We start from the raw sequence: 23,450 nt of genomic DNA on the forward strand, positions 1-23,450 counted from the left end.
TACACACCGTGACCACAGGGTGTCACTGTCACAGTGCTGTACCCATAAGGATATACCTCTTGTAATACGCACAGTGACCTAAGGGTGTCACCGTGCCATACCCATAGGGATATACCTACTGTAATACACACCGTGACCGCAGGGTGTCACAGTCACTGTGCCGTACCCATAATATACCTCCTGTAATACACACAGTGACCGCAGGGTATCACCATGCTTTACCCATATGGATATACCTCCTGTAATACGCACAGTGACCAAAAGGTGTCAACGTCACAGAGCTGTACCCATAGGGATATACCTCCTGTAATTCACACAGTGACCGCAGGGTGTCACCGTCACTGTGCCGTACCCATAGGGATATACCTCCTGTAATACACACAGTGACCGCAGGGTGTCACTGTCACTGTGCCGTACCCATAGGGATATACCTCCTGTAATACACACAGTGACCGCAGGGTGTCACCATGCCGTACCCATAGGGATATACCTCCTGTAATACACACAGTGACCGCAGGGTGTCACCGTCACTGTGCCGTACCCATAGGGATATACCTCCTGTAATACACACAGTGACCGCAGGGTGTCACCGTGCCGTACCCATAGGGATATATCTCCTGTTATACACACAGTGACCACAGGGTGTCACCGTCACTGTGCCGTACCCATAGGGATATACCTCCTTTAATACACACAGTGACCGCAGGTTGTCACCGTCACTGTGCCGTACCCATAGGGATATACCTCCTGTAATACACACAGTGACCGCAGGGTGTCACCGTCACTGTGCCGTACCCATAGGGATATACCTCCTGTAATACACACAGTGACCGCAGGGTGTCACCGTCACCGTGCTGTACCCATAGGGATATACCTCCTGTAATACACACAGTGACCACAGGGTGTCACCGTCACTGTGCTGTACCCATAGGGATATACCTCCTGTAATACACGCAGTGACCACAGGGTGTCACTGTGCCGTACCCATAGGGATATACCTCCTGTAATACACACAGTGACCACAGGGTGTCACCGTCACTGTGCTTTACCCATAGGGATATACCTCCTGTAATACACGCAGTGACCGCAGGGTGTCACCATCAATGTGCAGTAACCATAGCGATATACCTTCTGAAATACACACCGTGACCACAGGGTGTCACTGTCACAGTGCTGTACCCATAAGGATATACCTCTTGTAATACGCACAGTGACCTAAGGGTGTCACTGTGCCATACCCATAGGGATATACCTACTGTAATACACACCGTGACCGCAGGGTGTCACAGTCACTGTGCCGTACCCATAGGGATATACCTCCTGTAATACACACAGTGACCGCAGGGTATCACCATGCTTTACCCATATGGATATACCTCCTGTAATACGCACAGTGACCGCAGGGTGTCACCGTCACTGTGCCGTACCCATAGGGATATATCTTCTGTAATACAGTGACCGCAGGGTGTCACCGTGCTGTACCCATAGGGATATACCTCCTTTAATACACACAATGACCACAGGGTGTCACTGTTTCGTACCCATAGTGATATTTCTCCTGTAATACACAGTGACCACAGGGTGTCACCGTCACTTTGCCGTACCCATAGGGATATACCTCCTGTAATAAACACAGTGACCGCAGGGTGTCACCGTTACTGTGCCATACCATAGGGATATATCTCCTGTAATACACACAGTGACCACAGGGTGTCGCCGTCACTGTGCCGCACCCATAGGGATATACCTCCTGTAATACACACAGTGGCCACAGGGTGTCACTATTCCGTACCCATAGGGATATACCTCCTGTAATACACAGTGACCACATGGTGTCACCGTTACTGTGCCGTACCCATAGGGATATACCTCCTGTAATTCACACAGTGACCACAGGCTGTCACCGTGCCGTTCCCATAGGGATATAACTCTTGTAATACACATTGACCACAGGGTGTCACCGTCACTGTGCCGTACCCATAGGGATATACCTCCTGTAATACACACAGTGACCGCAGGGTGTAACTGCCTCTGTGCCATACCCATAGGGATATGACTCCTGTAATACGCACAGTGACCGCAGGGTGTCACTGTGCCGTACTCATAGGGATATACCTCCTGTAATACGCACAGTGACCGCAGGGTGTCACTGTGCCGTCCCCATAGTGATATACCTCCTGTAATACACACAGTGACCACAGGGTGTCACCGTCACTGTGCCGTACCCATAGGGATATACCTCCTGTAATACGCACAGTGACCGCAGGGTGTACCAGAATACCTTGCAAATACAGAACAAGAGAGAGAGATGAGTTCAAGGACCAGAATGCATTAGGCTAAGGCCCCGCTCCCTCCGTCAGCGCTCCCGCACTGCAGACAGGCGGGGCGCTGACATACACAGACCACGATATGCAGTCTGTAGGGAGCGGGAGCCATTGCGGGAGGTGGGCGGGAGTGGGAGGGAGTGGGAGGCTTGAGCGGGAGGGGGGGCGTGGCTTGAGCGGAGGGACCCTCTACTCTCCCCCCCCTCGCTCCCTCCACGGGCTCGGGCTGGAGCTGCTGATTGAAGTAATCACAAGCAACACACACACTCATACACACACGCATGCACTTATACACACACGCAGGCACACACACACACACACACACACACACACACACACACACACACACACACACACACACACACACACACACACACACACACACACACACACACACACACACACACGCAGGCACTCCACACACCTCCCCGCTCCCCAAAGCCTCTCCTCCTCCCGAAGCCTCCCCTCCTCATTGACTCACAGCCACACCACGTGACGCGTCGAAGCTAGGGATTACAATTCTCTTGTATCCCCTAGCGGCTGACGCGTCACAGCGTGTAGTGAGCTGTGCAGCCAGGGGGGACCAGGACCGGCTCGGGAGGATTCCCCTGCTGGTGGGGAAAGCCCGTGCAGCCGCCCGCTCCTCCGGGCGCAGCGGGTCCCAGCCCTAACACTGCATATCTTGTGTTTAAAATTGGGGCACCTCGTTGGTTTCCCTGCCCATCCCCTTAGAATGAATCCTAGAGGCAGTCTCACTCATCATCATTAAATGTCACTCATTGGGAAGCAATCTCAAAGGAGTTGAACTAATTCTATATCATAGGCACACTGAGAGACAAGTGAGTCTCATTACCTGCAATCTCACTCACTGGAAGGCAATCTCACTTATCATTATGTGACGCATCGGAACCCTCTCACACTCTAGAGTTGGGTCACTAAACGTAAGCTGGTCTCACTCTTTAGGCGTGAAAGTGTGGAGTCTCTTTCATTGGAAAGAGGTCTCAGTTCCTGAGAGGTAGCCATAGTCCTTATAAGTGAGTGTCACTCAATGAAAGGTACTCTCATTAATTAGGAGTGTCACTCACTGGAAGGCAGTCACTCATTAAGAGTGAGGCTTTCATTGGAAGGCTGTCTCACTCGTTGTAAGTGAGTGCTACTCACTGGAAGACAGTCTCGTTAATTAGGAGCATCAATCACTGGAAGACTGTCTCATTAGAAGTGAGCGACCCTCGCTCCAAGGCAATCTCATTACATAAGGAGATTCACTCATTGCATGTGAGTCTCTTATTGCATTGTGGTCTCTTTCATTGGAAGATAGCCCAACTCATTATAACTGAGTGTCACTCCTTGTAAAGAAGTTTCACTCATTAAGAGTGAGTCTCATTTACTAGAAAGCAGTCTCACTCACTGGAAGGCACCGTACTTAATATAAGTTGGTTGTCACTCATTGGAAGGCAGTCTCACACACTAGAGGTGTGTCTATTTCATTAGAAGGAAGTCTCTTATTAGGAGTGACTCTCTCTCAATGTGTGGTCCTTCCCAGCAATGTCTCACTGTCTCAAAAATAGTTTACACCCCAAGGGGGAGGGCGAGGAACAGGAAGTAACCACTTAAAGCCCAGAGGCTCCTGGGAAATGTAGTTCTAAAGCACATTGTAGTTTAAAGGGTTAGTGTGTACACTTCCACAGCAGACCACAAGATGGTGCCATTCTAATAAAGAGTTGAGCTTTGGATAGATTATAGAGCAGATGCATTGTAAGGTACCCCAACCCTCTCTAATAGCGTTTCTGAGATAAGATGCATTGTAAGGAACCCCGACCCTCTCTAATAGCGTTTCTGAGATCAGATGCATCGTAAGGAACACCAACCCTCTCTAATAGCGCGTCTGAGATCAGATGCTTTGTAAGGAATCCCAACCCTCTCTAATAGCGCGTCTGAGATTAGATGAATTGTAAGGAACCCCAACCCTCTCTAATAGCGCGTCTGAGATCAGATGCATCGAAAGGAACCCCAACCCTCTCTAATAGCGCGTCTGAGATCAGATGCATTGTAAGGAACCCCAACCCTCTCTAATAGCGCGTCTGAGATCAGATGCATTGTAAGGAACCCCAACCCTCTCTAATAGATTGCATGAGATCAGATGCATTTTAATGAACCCCAACCCTCTCTAATAGCGCCTCATCTGATGCATTGTAAATTCTTCTGTAATCGGTACAATTATGCCATACCCATAGGGATATACCTCCTGTAATACACAGTAACCGCAGGGTGTCACCGTCACTGTGCAGTACCCATAGGGATATACCTCCTGTAATACACACAGTGACCGCAGGGTGTCACCGTCACTGTGCCGTACCCATAGGGATATACCTCCTGTAATACAAACAGTGACCGCAGGGTGTCACCGTCACTGTGCCGTACCAATAGGGATATACCTCCTCTAATACACACAGTGACCGCAGGGTGTCACCGTGCTGTACCCATAGGGATAGGCCTCATGTAATTCACACAGTGACCACAGGGTGTCACCGTCACTGTGCCGTAGCCATAGGGATATACCTCCTGTAATACACACAGTGACCACAGGGTGTCACCATCACTGTGCCTTACCCATATGGATATACCTCCTGTAATACACACAGTGACCGCAAGGTGTCACTGTGCTGTACCCATAGGGATATACCTCCTGTAATACACACAGTGACCGCAGGGTGTCACCGTCACTGTGCCGTACCCATAGGGATATACATACTTTAATACACACAGTGACCGCAAGGTGTCCCCGTCACTGTGCCGTACCCATAGGGATATACCTCCTGTAATACACACAGTGACCGCAGGGTGTCACCGTCACTGTGCCGTATCCATAGGGATATACCTCCTGTAATACACACAGTGACCACAGGGTGTCACCGTCACTGTGCTGTACCCATAGGGATATGCCTCCTGTAATACACACAGTGACCGCAGGGTGTCACCGTCACTGTGCTGTACCCATAGGGATATACCTCATGTAATACACACAGTGACCGCAGGGTGTCACCGTGCCATACCCATAGGGATATACCTCCTGTAATACACACAGTGACCGCAGGGTGTCACTGTGCCGTACCCATAGGGATATACCTCCTGTAATACGCACAGTGACCGCAGGGTGTCACCGTCACCGTGCCGTACCCATAGGGATATACCTCCTGTAATACAAACAGTGACCGCAGGGTGTCACTGTGCCGTACCCATAGGGATATACCTCCTGTAATACACACAGTGACCTCAGTGTGTCGCCGTCACTGTGCCGTACCCATAGGGATATACCTACTGTAATACACACCGTGACCGCAGGGTGTCACCGTCACTGTGCCGTACCCATAGGGATATACCTCCTGTAATACACACAGTGACCGCAGGGTGTCACCGTGCCGTACCCATAGGGATATACCTCCTGTAATACACACAGTGACCACTGGGTGTCTCTGTGCCATACCCTTAGGGATATACCTCCTGTAATACACACAGTGACCGCAGGGTGTCACCGTCACTGTGCCGTACCCATAGGGATATACCTCCTGTAATACACACAGTGACCGCAGGGTGTCACCGTGCCGTACCCATATGGATATACCTCCTGTAATACACACAGTGACCGCAGGGTGTCACCGTTACCGTGCCGTACCCATAGGGATATACCTCCTGTAATACGCACAGTGACCGCAGGGTGTCACCGTCACTGTGCCGTACCCATAGAGATATACCTCCTGTAATACAAACAGTGACCACAGGGTGTCACCGTCACTGTGCCGTACCCATAGGGATATACCTCCTGTAATACACACAATGACCACAGGGTGTCACTGTTCTGTACCCATAGGGATATACCTCCTGTAATACACAGTGACCACAGGGTGTCACCGTCACTGTGCCGTACCCATAGGGACATACCTCCTGTAATAAACACAGTGACCGCAGGGTGTCACCGTCACTGTGCCGTACCCATAGGGATATATCTCCTGTAATACACACAGTGACCACAGGGTGTCACCGTCACTGTGCCGTACCCATAGGGATATACCTCCTGTAATACACACAGTGACCGCAGGGTGTCACTGTCACTGTGCCGTACCCATAGGGATATAACTCCTGTAATACGCACAGTGACCACAGGGTGTCACCGTCACTGTGCCGTACCCATAGGGATATACCTCCTGTAATATACACAGTGACCACAGGCTGTCACCGTGCCGTACCCATAGGGATATATCTCCTGTAATACACACAGTGACCGCAGAGTGTCACTGTGCCGTACCCATAGGGATATACCTCCTATAATACACGCAGTGACCGCAGTGTGTCACCGTTACTGTGCCGTACCCATAGGGATATACCTCCTGTAATACACACAGTGACCGCAGGGTGTCACCGTCACTGTGCCGTACCAATAGGGATATACCTCCTGTAATACACACAGTGACCACAGGGTGTCACTGTCACCGTGCCGTACCCATAGGGATATACCTCCTGTAATACACACAGTGACCGCAGGGTGTCACCGTCACCGTGCCGTACCCATAGTGATATACCTCCTGTAATACACACAGTGACCGCAGGGTGTCACCGTCACCGTGCCGTACCCATAGGGATATACCTCCTGTAATACACACAGTGACCGCAGGGTGTCACCGTCACCATGCCGTACCCATAGTGATATACCTCCTGTAATACACACAGTGACCGCAGGGTGTCACCGTCACTGTGCCGTACCCATAGGGATATACATCCTGTAATACCCACAGTGACCGCAGGGTGTCACCGTCACTGTGCCGTACCCATAGAGATATACCTCCTGTAATACACACAGTGACCACAGGGTGTCGCCGTACCCATAGGGATATACCTCCTGTATTACACACAGTGACTGCAAGGTGGCACAGTCACTGTGCCGTACCCATAGGGATATACCTCCTGCAATACACACAGTGACCGCAGGGTGTCACCGTCACTGTGCCGTACCCATAGGGATATACCTCCTGTAATAAACACAGTGACCGCAGGATGTCACCATCACTGTGCCGTACCCATAGGGATATACCTCCTGTAATACACACAGTGACCGCAGGGTGTCACCGTCCCGTACCCATAGGGATATACCTCCTGTAATACACACAGTGACCGCAGGGTGTCACCGTCACTGTGCCGTACCCATAGGAATATACCTCCTGTAATACACACAGTGACCACAGGGTGTCACCGTGCCGTACCCATAGGGATATACCTCCTGTAAAACACACAGTGACCGAAGTGTGTCACCGTCACTGTGCCGTACCCATAGGGATATACCTCCTGTAATACACACAGTGACTGCAGGGTGTCACTGTCACTGTGCCGTACCCATAGGGATATACCTCCTCTAATACACACATTGACCGCAGGGTGTCACCGTGCCGTACCCATAGGGATATACCTCCTGTAATACACACTGTGACCGCAGGGTGTCACCGTGCCGTACCCATAGGGATATACCTCCTGTAATACATACAGTGACCGCAGGGTGTCACCGTCACTGTGCCGTACCCATAGGGATATACCTCCTGTAATACCCACAGTGACCGCAGGGTGTCACCGTCACTGTGCCATACCCATAGGGATATTCCTCCTGTAATATACACAGTGACCGCAGGGTGTCACCGTCACTGTGCCGTACCCATAGGGATATACCTCCTGTAATATACACAGTGACCACAGGGTGTCACTGTCACTGTGCCGTACCCATAGGGATATACCTCCTGTAATACACACAGTGACCGCAGGGTGTCACCGTCACTGTGCCGTACCCATAGGGATCTACCTCCTGCAATACACGCAGTGACCACAGGGTATCACTGTGCCATACCCATAGGGATATACCTCCTGTAATACACACAGTGACCGCAGGGTGTCACCGTCACTGTGCCGTATCCATAGGGATATACCTCCAGTAATACACAGAGTGATCGCAGGGTGTCACCGTCACTGTGTCGTACCCATAGGGATATACCTCCTGTAATACATACAGTGACCGCAGGATGTCACCTTCCTTTGCCATACCCATAGGGATATACCGCCTGTAATATACACAGTGACCGCAGGGTGTCACCGTCACTGTGCCGTACCCATAGGGATATACCTCCTGTAATACGCACAGTGACCGCAGGGTGTCACCGTCACTGTGCCATACCTATAGGGATATACTTCCTGTAATACACACTGTGACCACAGGGTGTCACCGTCACTGTGCCGTACCCATAGGGATATATCTCCTGTAATACACACAGTGACCACAGGGTGTCACCGTCACTGTGCCGTACCCATAGGGATATACCTCCTGTAATACACACAGTGACCGCAGGGTGTCACCGTCACTGTGCCGTACCCATAGGGATATACCTCCTGTAATATACACAGTGACCACAGGCTGTCACCGTGCCGTACCCATAGGGATATATCTCCTGTAATACACACAGTGACCGCAGAGTGTCACTGTGCCGTACCCATAGGGATATACCTCCTATAAAACACGCAGTGACCGCAGTGTGTCACCGTTACTGTGCCATACCCATAGGGATATACCTCCTGTAATACACACAGTGACCGCAGGGTGTCACCGTCACTGTGCCGTACCCATAGGGATATACCTCCTGTAATACACACAGTGACCGCAGGGTGTCACCGTCACTGTGCCGTACCCATAGGGATATACCTCCTGTAATATACACAGTGACCACAGGCTGTCACCGTGCCGTACTCATAGGGATATATCTCCTGTAATACACACAGTGACCACAGGGTGTCACTGTGCCGTACCCATAGGGATATACCTCCTGTAATACACACAGTGACCGCAGGGTGTCACCGTCACTGTGCCGTACCAATAGGGATATACCTCCTGTAATACACACAGTGACCACAGGGTGTCACCGTCACCGTGCCGTACCCATAGGGATATACCTCCTGTAATACACACAGTGACCGCAGGGTGTCACCGTCACCGTGCCGTACCCATAGTGATATACCTCCTGTAATACACACAGTGACCACAGGGTGTCACCGTCACCGTGCCGTACCCATAGGGATATACCTCCTGTAATACACACAGTGACCGCAGGGTGTCACCGTCACCGTGCCGTACCCATAGTGATATACCTCCTGTAATACACACAGTGACCGCAGGGTGTCACCGTCACCGTGCCGTACCCATAGGGATATACCTCCTGTAATACCCACAGTGACCGCAGGGTGTCACTTTCACTGTGCCGTACCCATAGGGATATACCTCCTGTAATACACACAGTGACCACAGGGTGTCGCCGTACCCATAGGGATATACCTCCTGTATTACACACAGTGACTGCAAGGTGGCACAGTCACTGTGCCGTACCCATAGGGATATACCTCCTGCAATACACACAGTAACCGCAGGGTGTCACCGTCACTGTGCCGTACCCATAGGGATATACCTCCTGTAATAAACACAGTGACCGCAGGATGTCACCATCACTGTGCCGTACCCATAGGGATATACCTCCTGTAATACACACAGTGACCGCAGGGTGTCACCGTCACTGTGCCGTACCCATAGGGATATACCTCCTGTAATACACACAGTGACCGCAGGGTGTCACCGTCCCGTACCCATAGGGATATACCTCCTGTAATATACACAGTGACCGCAGGGTGTCACCGTCACTGTGCCGTATCCATAGGAATATACCTCCTGTAATACACACAGTGACCACAGGGTGTCACCGTGCCGTACCCATAGGGATATACCTCCTGTAAAACACACAGTGACTGCAGGGTGTCACTGTCACTGTGCCGTACCCATAGGGATATACCTCCTGTAATACACACAGTGACCGCAGGGTGTCACCGTGCCGTACCCATAGGGATATACCTCCTGTAATACACACTGTGACCGCAGGGTGTCACCGTGCCGTACCCATAGGGATATACCTCCTGTAATACATACAGTGACCGCAGGGTGTCACCGTCACTGTGCCGTACCCATAGGGATATACCTCCTGTAATACCCACAGTGACCGCAGGGTGTCACCGTCACTGTGCCGTACCCATAGGGATATTCCTCCTGTAATATACACAGTGACCGCAGGGTGTCACCGTCACTGTGCCCTCACCCATAGGGATATACCTCCTGTAATATACACAGTGACCACAGGGTGTCACTGTCACTGTGCCGTACCCATAGGGATATACCTCCTGTAATACACACAGTGACCGCAGGGTGTCACCGTCACTGTGCCGTACCCATAGGGATATACCTCCTGCAATACACGCAGTGACCACAGGGTATCACTGTGCCGTACCCATAGGGATATACCTCCTGTAATACACACAGTGACCACAGGGTGTCACCGTCACTGTGCCGTATCCATAGGGATATACCTCCTGTAATACACACAGTGACCGCAGGGTGTCACTGTGCCGTACCCATAGGGATATACCTCCTGTAATACACACAGTGACCGCAGGGTGTCACCGTCACTGTGCCGTACCCATAGGGATATACCTCCTGCAATACACGCAGTGACCGCAGGGTGTCACGGTCACTGTGCCGTATCCATAGGGATATACCTCCAGTAATACACAGAGTGACCGCAGGGTGTCACCGTCACTGTGTCGTACCCATAGGGATATACCTCCTGTAATACATACAGTGACCGCAGGGTGTCACCTTCCTTTGCCGTACCCATAGGGATATACCTCCTGTAATATACACAGTGACCGCAGGGTGTCACCGTCACTGTGCCGTACCCATAGGTATATACCTCCTGTAATACATACAGTGACCGCAGGGTGTCACCGTCACTGTGCCGTACCCATAGGGATATACCTCCTGTAATACCCACAGTGACCGCAGGGTGTCACCGTCACTGTGCCGTACCCATAGGGATATACCTCCTGTAATACACACAGTGACAACAGGGTGTCACCGTTACTGTGCCGTACCCATAGGGATATACCTCCTGTAATACACACAGTGACCGCAGGGTGTCACCGTCACCGTGCCATACCCATAGGGATATACCTCCTGTAATACACACAGTGACCGCAGGGTGTCACTGTGACGTACCCATAGGGATATACCTCCTGTAATACACACAGTGACCGCAGGGTGTCACCGTCACTGTTCGTACCCATACCGCCTGTAATATACACAGTGACCACAGTGTGTACCAGAAGACTTCATATACTGCACCGACACACTTTATTCGAGCAAATACCCAGTATGTACCTGGCAGATAGCTGGAATGCGCCGCTCCTCACCTCTGACAAGCCCCGTTGCGTTTGCCTTCCCAGCCTGGGTTCATGCCTGGCTGACGGGCGGCTGATCTGTTAAATGATAATGATTAGGATTTAATAGGCTGCAATGCTTCGCGTGTCTACCAGATGGCATAAATTCATGAATTGTAATGCAGTATATATATATATACTGTGCAGTATTGCAGCCAGCGGGAATAAAATGCTTCAATCCCTGCCTGGAAAATAACTCAATGCACTCGGGCAGAAAACAGTCACAAACCTCAATACACCCGGGTATACCCGAATTCGTGGGACTAGCCGAGCTCGAATAAAGTGTGTCGCCAGTGTATAGAACCAGAGAGAGATGAGTTCAAGGACCAGAATGCATTTCACTGCATAAGTTGTCTCTAAAATTGGGATACCTGGTTCAATGACCTATTCTTCCATTTAGATTGAGTCCAAGATACAATCTCACTCATTGTCGTTAAATCTCAGTCATTGGAGTTGGATCCATTCCATTTGACTGGAAGCCAAGTAAATTGAGTGTCATTCAGTGGAAGGGAATGTCTCCATTTTATTGGAAGGCAGTCTCACTCATTTGAGGGCACTCACATTTTTTATGTGTGACCCATCGGAAGACGCTCTCTCCCTAGAGTTGGGTCACAATGAGTGGAAGGCAGTCTATTCATTATTAGTTAGTGTCACTAAGCGTAAGGTGGTCTCACTCATTAGGAGTGATAGTGAGGGATCTCATTAAAAGGTCCCACCCATTATAAGTGAGTGTCACTCATTGGAAAGCTGTCTCTCATTTGGAGTGAGTCTCTTTTACTAGAAAGCAGTCTCGCTCACTGGATCTCATACAACTGTTTTTATTGTTGTTGTCACTACGTGGAAGGCAGCATCAATGATTAGTAGTGTCACTCATTGCAAGGCAGTCTGACGCACGAGAGTTGAGACTCTTTCATTAGAAGGAAGTCTCTTATTAGGAGTGACTCTCGCTCACTGTGAGGTCCTTCCCAGCACTGTCTCAGTTTCAGAAATAGTTTCTCCCCAAGGGGGAGGGCGAGGAACAGGGCGTAACCGCTCAAACCCCAGAGACTCCTGGTCAATGTAGTTCTAAAGGACATTGTAGTTCAATGGGTTACAGGTATACACTTCCACAGCAGTCCACAAGATGGTGCAATTCTATTACAGACATGAGTTTAAGATAAAGGATAGAGCAGTGATTAATTAACCTTTTTTTGGCTAAGGAACCCTAAAATTATATTGTGAAATTCAGTGGAACCCAACCCTCTCTAAGAGCGCTTCTGAGATCAGATGCATTATAAGGAACCCCAACCATCTCTAATAGCGTGTCTGAGATCAGATGCATTGTAAGGAACCCAACCCTCTCTAATAGCGCGTCTGAGATCAGATGCATTGTAAGGAACCCCGACCCTCTCTAATAGCGCATCTGAGATCAGATGCACTGTAAGGAACCCCAACCCTCTCTAATAGTGCGTCTGAGATCAGATACATTGTAAGGAACCCCGACCCTCTCTAATAGCGCGTCTGAGATCAGATGCACTGTAAGGGACCCCGACCCTCTCTAATAGCGCTTCTGAGATCAGATGCATTGTAAGGGACCCCGACCCTCTCTAATAGCCCGTCTGAGATCAGATGCATTGTAAGGAACCCCCAAGCCTCTCTAATAGCGCGTCTGAGATCAGATACATTGTAAGGAACCACAAACCTCTCTAATAGCGCGTCTGAGATCAGATGCATTGTAAGGAACCCAAACCCTCTCTAATAGCATGTCTGAGATCAGATGCATTGTAAGGAACCCCAACCCTCTCTAATAGCGTGTCTGAGATCAGATGCATTGTATGGAACCCCAACCCTCTCTAATAGCGCGTCTGAGATCAGATGCATTGTAAGGAACCCCAACCCTCTCTAATAGCATGTCTGAGATCAGATGCATTGTAAGGAACCCCAACCCTCTCTAATAGCGTGTCTGAGATCAGATGCATTGTAAGGAACCTCAACCCTCTCTAATAGCGCGTCTGAGATCAGATGCATTGTAAGGAACCCCAACCCTCTCTAATAGCGCGTCTGAGATCAGATGCATTGTAAATTCTTCTGTATTTTGTACAATTTTCAAATTACCTGACAATTACAAGGAACACATTAGGGATTCCCGGGGAACCCCTGTTGAAAAATAACTGTGATAGAGCGAAGATAGACAGGATTATTTTTATTCCTGTCAAATTACTGTGCCATTCTGCCAGATTTTCTTTATTGATCTGAAGCCTGCCACCCCTAGGGCGGGCACAGTGCTGGGGATCCTGGCACCTCTAGGACTGTCATGGGGGATACACAGCCTGGCCGCTCTGGGACTTGTGTAAAGATGCCCAACCAACGACAAAGTATGACCCCAATGACAAGTTCAATACTTTTTTTTAAAGAAGTTTTATTAAGAGCAACAATTTTCAGTGTAAATAAATACAATTCAGACTTTAAAGCAAAGGACTCTGGGTAATGGGATAGCCGCAGTGCTTCGTGGCTCAGAGATACAGGGCCTGGAACCTCTAAGGCTTCACATTGAGGCCCAAGTATGTCAACATATCCAGTGTACATCTTTTATGAAATACTGCAGATACATGGTGGTATGTAGGACGAGTTAAAGGTAGATGTGGAGGTATATGGGGATAGGGGGGTGATTCCTCATCGGCGGGCAATAAATCTGATACCCGCTCTTCCTTCGTCTTTATTGTCTGAAGATAACCCGGCGTCTCAAGAAAAACTGGATAACAAAATAAATAGAAAACCAGCAAAATTAATTGAATTGGACGCTGAAAACGGAACATGAATTTTTCATAGTCAACAAATAATAGCGTGTGTCACCTTAACGGTAATTTCATCTTTTTTTTTTAAATGTCAGTCATACTTGAAATTAAACTCAATGATACATCAGGTACACATGCAAAATCACATGCAAAAATGTCATTTTGGGACATAACTCCTCTAGTTTCCTGTACTCCTGCTTTATGTATCTTGGCCAATGTATCTAATGTATTAATTATGTAATATTATTTATTAATAATGTTTTATTTTTGTCCTTACTGTTGGAATGACTATGATTTAAGTAGGCCCAAATCCTGCAGTAGAGTGGCCACACAGCAACTTCTGCTCTTTATACTCCCTTACTCCACTTCATCGGGAAGCACAGAGCTGTTTCCCATGCAGACTTCATCCAGGCCGTAATCATTATAATAATTATGTCCATGATCAAAAGCAGACCCAATTTATTTAGGTTTTTCATTTCTTTTTAAACCCCCAATGTACTAAAAAAAAAAAAAAATTTAAAAAATACTCAATGAGATGGAAACAAAGTATACATTTTAAACCAGATCCCTTATGGTATAGTATGATGAAGAATTATTTAAGAAATGTAAAATAAAACCGTGAGCAATTGCACCATCGTGGGGTAACAAAGGGATAATGTAAGCGCCATGTGGTATAGGTTAATTGGAACTAAAAGGCCCACTGCGGTGTGAAAGAGCCAAGTACTGGATGTGGGGTTTGATGGTGGTATACCCTTTACTTTACATCCATAAAGGTAACAAGGATATAGTAAGACTTACTGTCCCCCAGCGCCACAAACAAACAAGCAAAAGTCTACAGTGCTTGTGAAAGTTAATCCAACGGTGCCGCGACCACCACAGCCGCATGAATGCAAGCGGCAGACACGGCACCCATGACGTTGCTAGAAGGTCTCCCAGGCCCGGATCTTCAAAGCTCAAATATGAACTGAAGTATCTTCAAAGCTTACTAATGTAATGTTAAAAAGCAACTCTCTCTCTCACTCTCCAGCATGGACCCCTATATCCGGGTGTACTCTAATGTAAATTCTTCTGTATTTGGTACAATTTTCAAATGACCTGAAAATTGCAGGGAACCCTTTAGGGATGCCCGGGGAACCAAAGAGTTCCTGGGAACCTCTGTTGAAAAACACTGTGATAGAGCGATGATAGATACAGTAGGATTATTTTTATGGCTATCAGATTACAGTACCGTTCTGGCAGATTTTCTTTATTATCTAGAGCCTGGCACCTGTAGGGCTGGCACAGTGATGTGGATCCTGGCACCTCCAGGACTGGCACTAGGTATACAGAGCCTGGCCTCTCTGGGACTTGTGTAAAGAAGCCCAACTAATGACCAAAAAGAAAAACAATACAGACCGGCGCCTTAGATTCCAAATGGGAGATATAAAGGTTCAATGGATGATTAGAAATGTCCAATGGATGTTGGTCTGGTCCAGTGGACAGCAGGTACCTCAACAGCAGGATGATTAGGACATGCAGGGGAGACAAGAGGATAAGATCATAGTGCAATACTGTGAGATTATTACAAAGAACACATAGACATAGACAGACATATACATATAACACTAAACAGTAGGCTGACTAATATATGGAGAAATATTTAATGAACAATAAAAATGCAGGTAACTGGTGACGAGCAGGTCTAGGATCCGGTGTTTTAAAACCGGAATCCTACTTACAGCAGGTCCCTAGAACACAAGCAGGTAGGATGGTATAGGTGTCCGACGGGCAGTGCTGGTGGACACGCGCCGCGTGTAGGTGCCTGTGGGAGCTTCCCTCAGCTCCTGCTGATGATGGCGATGCTTCCCTTCACTCCACGTGATTCTCCTTCGCTGGCGTCCGGAAGTGCGTCACAGCGGGCGGGACTACACACCGGATACTTCTGCCGATTGTAGCACTTGTATACTGCGGCTCCAGGGGCTGCTGAAAAGGTCTGCTCCTCTGCCAGTAATGCTGCTATATGATTCTCAATGGCCCAACGCGTTTCGTGCGCATGCGCACTTCTTCAGGGGTACATGAGCACAGTCCATGGTGACTTTAAATACAGACAGGGCATACTTCATTGGTTGATTAAAGTGTCACTCACAGTTCGTTTTGCAAACCGTGATTGGATGCACTGCCTGTCAATCACGTCCTGTGTATAAGTCAGCCTTAACATACAACTAGACAACATAAATACAAACATTGATACATATAAACACGTTAAAAATACATAAAATTCAACAGTTATTACAAATAATGTATAATACACCAACTTTATCAGATTATAGCAGATAATATAATGGATGCACATAGTGTAATTAGTGCTGTTTTAAATAGCTTTTCTCCATATTGATGTGAACTCCATTGGCACGCTATAGGCTTTAATTGCAGCAGCTAATAATTGCTGAATACCCATTTTGAAAGATCTAATTAGAATATATTATAAAAATATAAATATATATAAAAATGAATACCTTTCATTTAAATTAATTAAAAAAAAAATTTCTTAAAAATTTTTTTTTTTCTTCTAAACAATTCTTGTTTAAAAAACCCTTTTATAAAATTATTTTAAAATTATTTTAAAAAGACGCCTAGATCAAAATCAATGTTAAGTCCATTGGGTGATAGTGTCTTTAATTCATAGATCCAGTAGGCTTCACGCCTACTGATCTGTTTCAATAAATTGCCACCTCTCCAGTTATGTTGTACAATTTCAATGGCTTGACATTTAAGACCCATCGGGTTTCTGTTATGATAGATGTTAAAATGGTGCGACACACTATGTGTATTTAGACCTCTTTTTATATTATAGATGTGTTCATACACTCTTCTTTTATAACTTCTTCCAGTTCTGCCCACATATTGCAGGCCACACGGGCACTGCAATAGGTAAATTACGAATGTGGAATCGCAGTTGATTGATGTTTTAATAGTGTATATTTTATCTGTAACATTAGATTGGAAGGTGTCCGTGGTATTACTAAATGAACAAGCCATACATTTGGTGCATTTAAAAAAAACCCTGTCTTATGCTTTTTGGTTTTAGTTCTAATTTTTCCAATGGACAACTAGGTGCTAGACGCATCTTAATGTTTGGTGCTTTTGTGAAAATTATTTTTGGTTTTTCTGGGAGACATTTAGATAGAGTCGTATTGCACAAGAGCATGGGCCAATGTTTATTAAAAATCTGACGAATTTTTGGCGCCATCTCATTGTACTGGGTTATAAAAGAGACACCATTATTTTCATTAGATGCTTTTTTGTTCTTATCTTTATATTCCAACAGTGTGTCTCTCTCAATTTTCTCCACCTGAAGGGAAGCTGCCTCGAGTAAATTGTCTGGGTAACTTCTATCGCGGAATTTATCTTTCAGCTCACTCGCCTGGAGCGCATACTCCTCTGAATTTGAACAGTTGCGCTTGAGGCGGGTGAGCTGACCCTTAGGAATGTTCCGGATCCAGCTAGGGTTATGCTGGCTGTCTGCCCTAAGGTAGTTGTTAGCCTGGACAGACTTGAAGAAACTTTCTTCTAATGTAATCTAATCTAATCTAATGAAAACAATGGTGTCTCTTTTATAACCCAGTACAATGAGATGGCGCCAAAAATTCGTCAGATTTTTAATAAACATTGGCCCATGCTCTTGTGCGATACGACTCTATCTAAATGTCTCCCAGAAAAACCAAAAATAATTTTCACAAAAGCACCAAACATTAAGATGCGTCTAGCACCTAGTTGTCCATTGGAAAAATTAGAACTAAAACCAAAAAGCATAAGACAGGGTTTTTTTAAATGCACCAAATGTATGGCTTGTTCATTTAGTAATACCACGGACACCTTCCAATCTAATGTTACAGATAAAATATACACTATTAAAACATCAATCAACTGCGATTCCACATTCGTAATTTACCTATTGCAGTGCCCGTGTGGCCTGCAATATGTGGGCAGAACTGGAAGAAGTTATAAAAGAAGAGTGTATGAACACATCTATAATATAAAAAGAGGTCTAAATACACATAGTGTGTCGCACCATTTTAACATCTATCATAACAGAAACCCGATGGGTCTTAAATGTCAAGCCATTGAAATTGTACAACATAACTGGAGAGGTGGCAATTTATTGAAACAGATCAGTAGGCGTGAAGCCTACTGGATCTATGAATTAAAGACACTATCACCCAATGGACTTAACATTGATTTTGATCTAGGCGTCTTTTTAAAATAATTTTAAAATAATTTTATAAAAGGGTTTTTTAAACAAGAATTGTTTAGAAGAAAAAAAAAATTTTTTAAGAAATTTTTTTTTAAATTAATTTAAATGAAAGGTATTCATTTTTATATATATTTATATTTTTATAATATATTCTAATTAGATCTTTCAAAATGGGTATTCAGCAATTATTAGCTGCTGCAATTAAAGCCTATAGCGTGCCAATGGAGTTCACATCAATATGGAGAAAAGCTATTTAAAACAGCACTAATTACACTATGTGCATCCATTATATTATCTGCTATAATCTGATAAAGTTGGTGTATTATACATTATTTGTAATAACTGTTGAATTTTATGTATTTTTAACGTGTTTATATGTATCAATGTTTGTATTTATGTTGTCTAGTTGTATGTTAAGGCTGACTTATACACAGGACGTGATTGACAGGCAGTGCATCCAATCACGGTTTGCAAAACGAACTGTGAGTGACACTTTAATCAACCAATGAAGTATGCCCTGTCTGTATTTAAAGTCACCATGGACTGTGCTCATGTACCCCTGAAGAAGTGCGCATGCGCACGAAACGCGTTGGGCCATTGAGAATCATATAGCAGCATTACTGGCAGAGGAGCAGACCTTTTCAGCAGCCCCTGGAGCCGCAGTATACAAGTGCTACAATCGGCAGAAGTATCCGGTGTGTAGTCCCGCCCGCTGTGACGCACTTCCGGACGCCAGCGAAGGAGAATCACGTGGAGTGAAGGGAAGCATCGCCATCATCAGCAGGAGCTGAGGGAAGCTCCCACAGGCACCTACACGCGGCGCGTGTCCACCAGCACTGCCCGTCGGACACCTATACCATCCTACCTGCTTGTGTTCTAGGGACCTGCTGTAAGTAGGATTCCGGTTTTAAAACACCGGATCCTAGACCTGCTCGTCACCAGTTACCTGCATTTTTATTGTTCATTAAATATTTCTCCATATATTAGTCAGCCTACTGTTTAGTGTTATATGTATATGTCTGTCTATGTCTATGTGTTCTTTGTAATAATCTCACAGTATTGCACTATGATCTTATCCTCTTGTCTCCCCTGCATGTCCTAATCATCCTGCTGTTGAGGTACCTGCTGTCCACTGGACCAGACCAACATCCATTGGACATTTCTAATCATCCATTGAACCTTTATATCTCCCATTTGGAATCTAAGGCGCCGGTCTGTATTGTTTTTCTTTTTGTTCACCACTAACTGTGTTTGGGTTAGTTTTTCCTGGCAGCCTTGTCTATTGTAAGTTTTATCACATTTTTGTCATCATTTGAATTGTATTTGCACACATTTTTTAGCGCTAATCACACCACTCTTTTTTCTACCAACTAATGACCAACTAATGACCCCAATGACAAAGTTCAGACAATACATTTTTTTAAAGGGTTTTAATGAGAGCAACAATTTTCAGAGGAAATAAATACAATTCAGGCATATAAGCAACTGGTGTTGGATAATGAGATAGCATCAATGCTTCATGGCTCAGGGATACAGGGCCTGGAACCTATAGGGCTTCACACTAATTCCCAAGTATGTCAACATATCCAGTGTACATTTTCTTTGAAATACTGCCAATGCATGGCGGTATATAGGAACAGTTGTAGATGGATGTGGGAGTATATAGGAGTGGGGATGGGGTGATTCCTCATCGGCGGGCAGTAAATCCGATACCCGCTCTTCCTTCCTCTTTATCGTCTCAATAAAAAACGGCGTCTCGAGAAAAACTGTATAAAAAAACAAATAGAAAACAAGTAGAATTATTTGAACTAAACGCTGAAAATGAAATATGAATTTGTCAGAGTGTACAAATTATAACGTGTGTCACCTTAATGGTAATTTCATCTTTTTATTTAAAATGTCGGTCACCCTTGAAATTAAACTCAATGGCCCAGATACATCGCGTTGCTCTCATGTTGACCATTTTATGATTTATTAATAATTTAATATTATTTATTAATAATGTACTAATATAATGTATTCATTATTTACTGCAGGTTTTATTTTTGTCCTTACTGTTGGAATGACTATGATGTCAAAAGGCCCAAATCCTGCAGTAGAGTGTCCACACAGCAACCTCTGCTCTTTATTCTCCCTTACTCCACTCCATCGGGAAGCACGGATGCTAAATGAGCAGTCTAGTCTGTACTTAATTCAGCCAGGTGACTTGTTAGAACTATATAGCTGGGGACAGTCTGGGGGAGCTGCCTATGCAGAGGAACAGCTTACATGTAAAGAAGCCCTTCATTAAAGTAGCCATTGGCAAGCAGTGTGGAGTTCAACAGCAAGTTCAACAGGGGTGGAACAAGGGGACAACACAACACCTACTTGCCATTGATACTGAATTCAAACTACTCTGGAAAGGAGGACATTTTCTACCCCAGACCACACTCTTTCCTAAATCTGTCTCCTCGTCTCACCTCCTGAAATCCCTCTCCTGGCTTCCGATCAAATCCCGCATCTCACACTCCATTCTCCTCCTCACTTTTAAAGCTTTACACTCTTCTGCCCCTCCTTACATCTCAGCCCTAATTCTGACTATATACCATTCCGGCTCATGCTTTCTGCTCAAGGATGTCTTCTCTCTACCCCCTTTTGTATCTATAGCTCTCTCCCGCATTAAACCTTTCTCACTGACTGCTCTGCACCTCTGGAATGCCCTTCCCCTCAGTACCCGACTAGCACCCTCTCTATCAACTCTATGACCCAACTGAAAACACATCTGCTTAAGGAAGCATATGAGTAGCTCTAAGAGTGAAATGTATTAACACCTTATACATAAACCTTGGCCTTTTGCAGACACTCTTACCAGAACGTCCTCCCACTGTCTCTGTACATCCTTCCTACCAACCAATTAGATTGTAAGCTCTTCGGAGCAGGGACAACCATTACAAAATTTTACTGTTATGTCTGAAGAACTTCTCCCCTTTATGTGTTATTTATTATTTTATTTGTTATCTATATGATTGTCACGTGTATTAATGCTGTGAAGTGCTATGTACATTAATGGCGCTATAAATAAAGACATACATACATACATACTTTACTCTTTCCTAAATCTGTCTCAGCGTCTACCCTGCAAAAATCCCTCTAATGACTTCCCATCAAATCCCGTATCACAGTCTAAACTCTCCTTCTCACTTTTAAAGCTTTACAATCTTCTGCCCCTCCTTACTTCTCAGCTCTAATATCACACTATAGTATACAACACCCCGACTCTTGCGTTCTGCTCAATTATGTCTTCTATGTACCCCCTTTTGTGTCTAAAGCTCTCTCCCACCTTAAACCTTTCTCACTGACTGCCCCACACCTCTGGAATGCCCTTCCCCTCAGTACCCAACTAGCACCCTCTCTATTCACCGTTAAGAATCTTTTTAAAACACACCTGCTTAAGGAAGCATATGAGAGACTCCATGGCTGATACTATAAACCTCATACATCGACCTTGCAGATGCACTTACCAGAACGCCTTCCCACTGTCTCTGTACGTTCTACCTACTTACCAATAAGATTATTAGCTCTTAGGGGCAGGGACTCCTTTTCCTTAATGTTACGTTTATGTGTTATTTATATTATTTGTTATTTATATGATTATGTCACGTGTATTTATGCTGTGAAGCACTATGTACATTAATGGCGGTATACAAATAAAGATATGCATACATAGAGTACATAACACAGAGCTGTTTTACCTGCAGACTTATAATAAGTATGTCCATGATCAAAAGCAGACCCAATTCATTTAGGTTTTTCATTGTAGTAATAAAAATAAATAAATAAAAACCCCAATGAGATATGGACAAAGTGTACGTTTTAACCCAGATACCGTATGGCATAGCATAGTGAAGAAATATTTAAGAAATGTAAAATAAAACCGTGAGGAACTGCACCATCGTGGGGTAACAAAGAGATCATAAAGGTGTCATGTGGTATAGGTTAATTGGAAGTAAGAGCCAAGTACTGTATGTGGGGTTTGATGGTGGTATACCCTTTACTTTACATCCATAAAGGTAACAAGGATATAGTTAGACTCACAGTCCCCAGTGCCGCAAATGAACAAGCAAAAGCCTGCGAAGCTCGGAAAGTTTCTGCTGTTGAATGCGGCAGAGTTAATCCGTAGGTGCCGAGACCACCGCAGCCGCGTGTCGGCGAGCGGCAGCCACAGCACCGATGATGTTACAAGAAGCACTCTCAGGCCCGCAAACCTCTGTTATGAACTTAAGTTAAAGCCTGGTGAGGTGCTGACTGGTTTCTTCAAAGCTCACTAACGCAGTGTTAATACGCCCTCTCTTTACCTCCAGGCCTGTGCTCTTGTGGTCCTATTCAGGGCTGCCAGCAGGGAGGGAGGGCCGGGACATTTGCCCCGGGCCCAGACGTCTAGCTGACCGACCACAGAAGTCAGAGAATGCTTCCTCCTCCGGGCCTCTTAACAGCTGGCAGGCCCACTCCTCACAGCCTCCATAATCCCCCCTCTCCCTCATTGGTTAAGATCGCGGCAGATAGACAGGAGGGTGTGACATCACCGGGCTCGGGAATTCAGCGCAACATGAAGAACATGACGGGAGGCAGTGTTGGGGGCAGCAGATATAAGGTAACGACTCTGTTAACCGCGCATGTTTAGCTACGCTACTGCATTGAGCCTAAGCAAATTAGTTAACTAATGGCTCTTGTTTCTACATATAATTAGCTTAGTGAAATGGCATTATCCTCAGGGAAGATAACCTACATTACTGA

The 23,450-nt window shown here is 46.1% G+C and overlaps 1 protein-coding gene across 2 annotated transcripts in view; it reads right to left on the reverse strand.

Moving 5' to 3' along the window:
- Positions 1-20,169: 20,169 nt before the first annotated feature.
- Positions 20,170-23,450, reverse strand: part of MUCL1 (mucin like 1) — a 162,126-nt gene continuing 158,845 nt past the window's right edge. For both annotated transcript variants that reach the window (XM_075577246.1, XM_075577247.1), the window contains exon 5: positions 20,170-20,443. In XM_075577246.1, coding sequence (XP_075433361.1) covers positions 20,408-20,443 — 36 coding nt within the window. In that variant the 3' untranslated portion in view covers positions 20,170-20,407. The remainder of the gene's footprint in view (positions 20,444-23,450) is intronic.

The sequence above is a fragment of the Ascaphus truei genome, chromosome 20 (genome assembly GCF_040206685.1).
Source record: "Ascaphus truei isolate aAscTru1 chromosome 20, aAscTru1.hap1, whole genome shotgun sequence".
Lineage (NCBI taxonomy): Eukaryota > Metazoa > Chordata > Amphibia > Anura > Ascaphidae > Ascaphus > Ascaphus truei.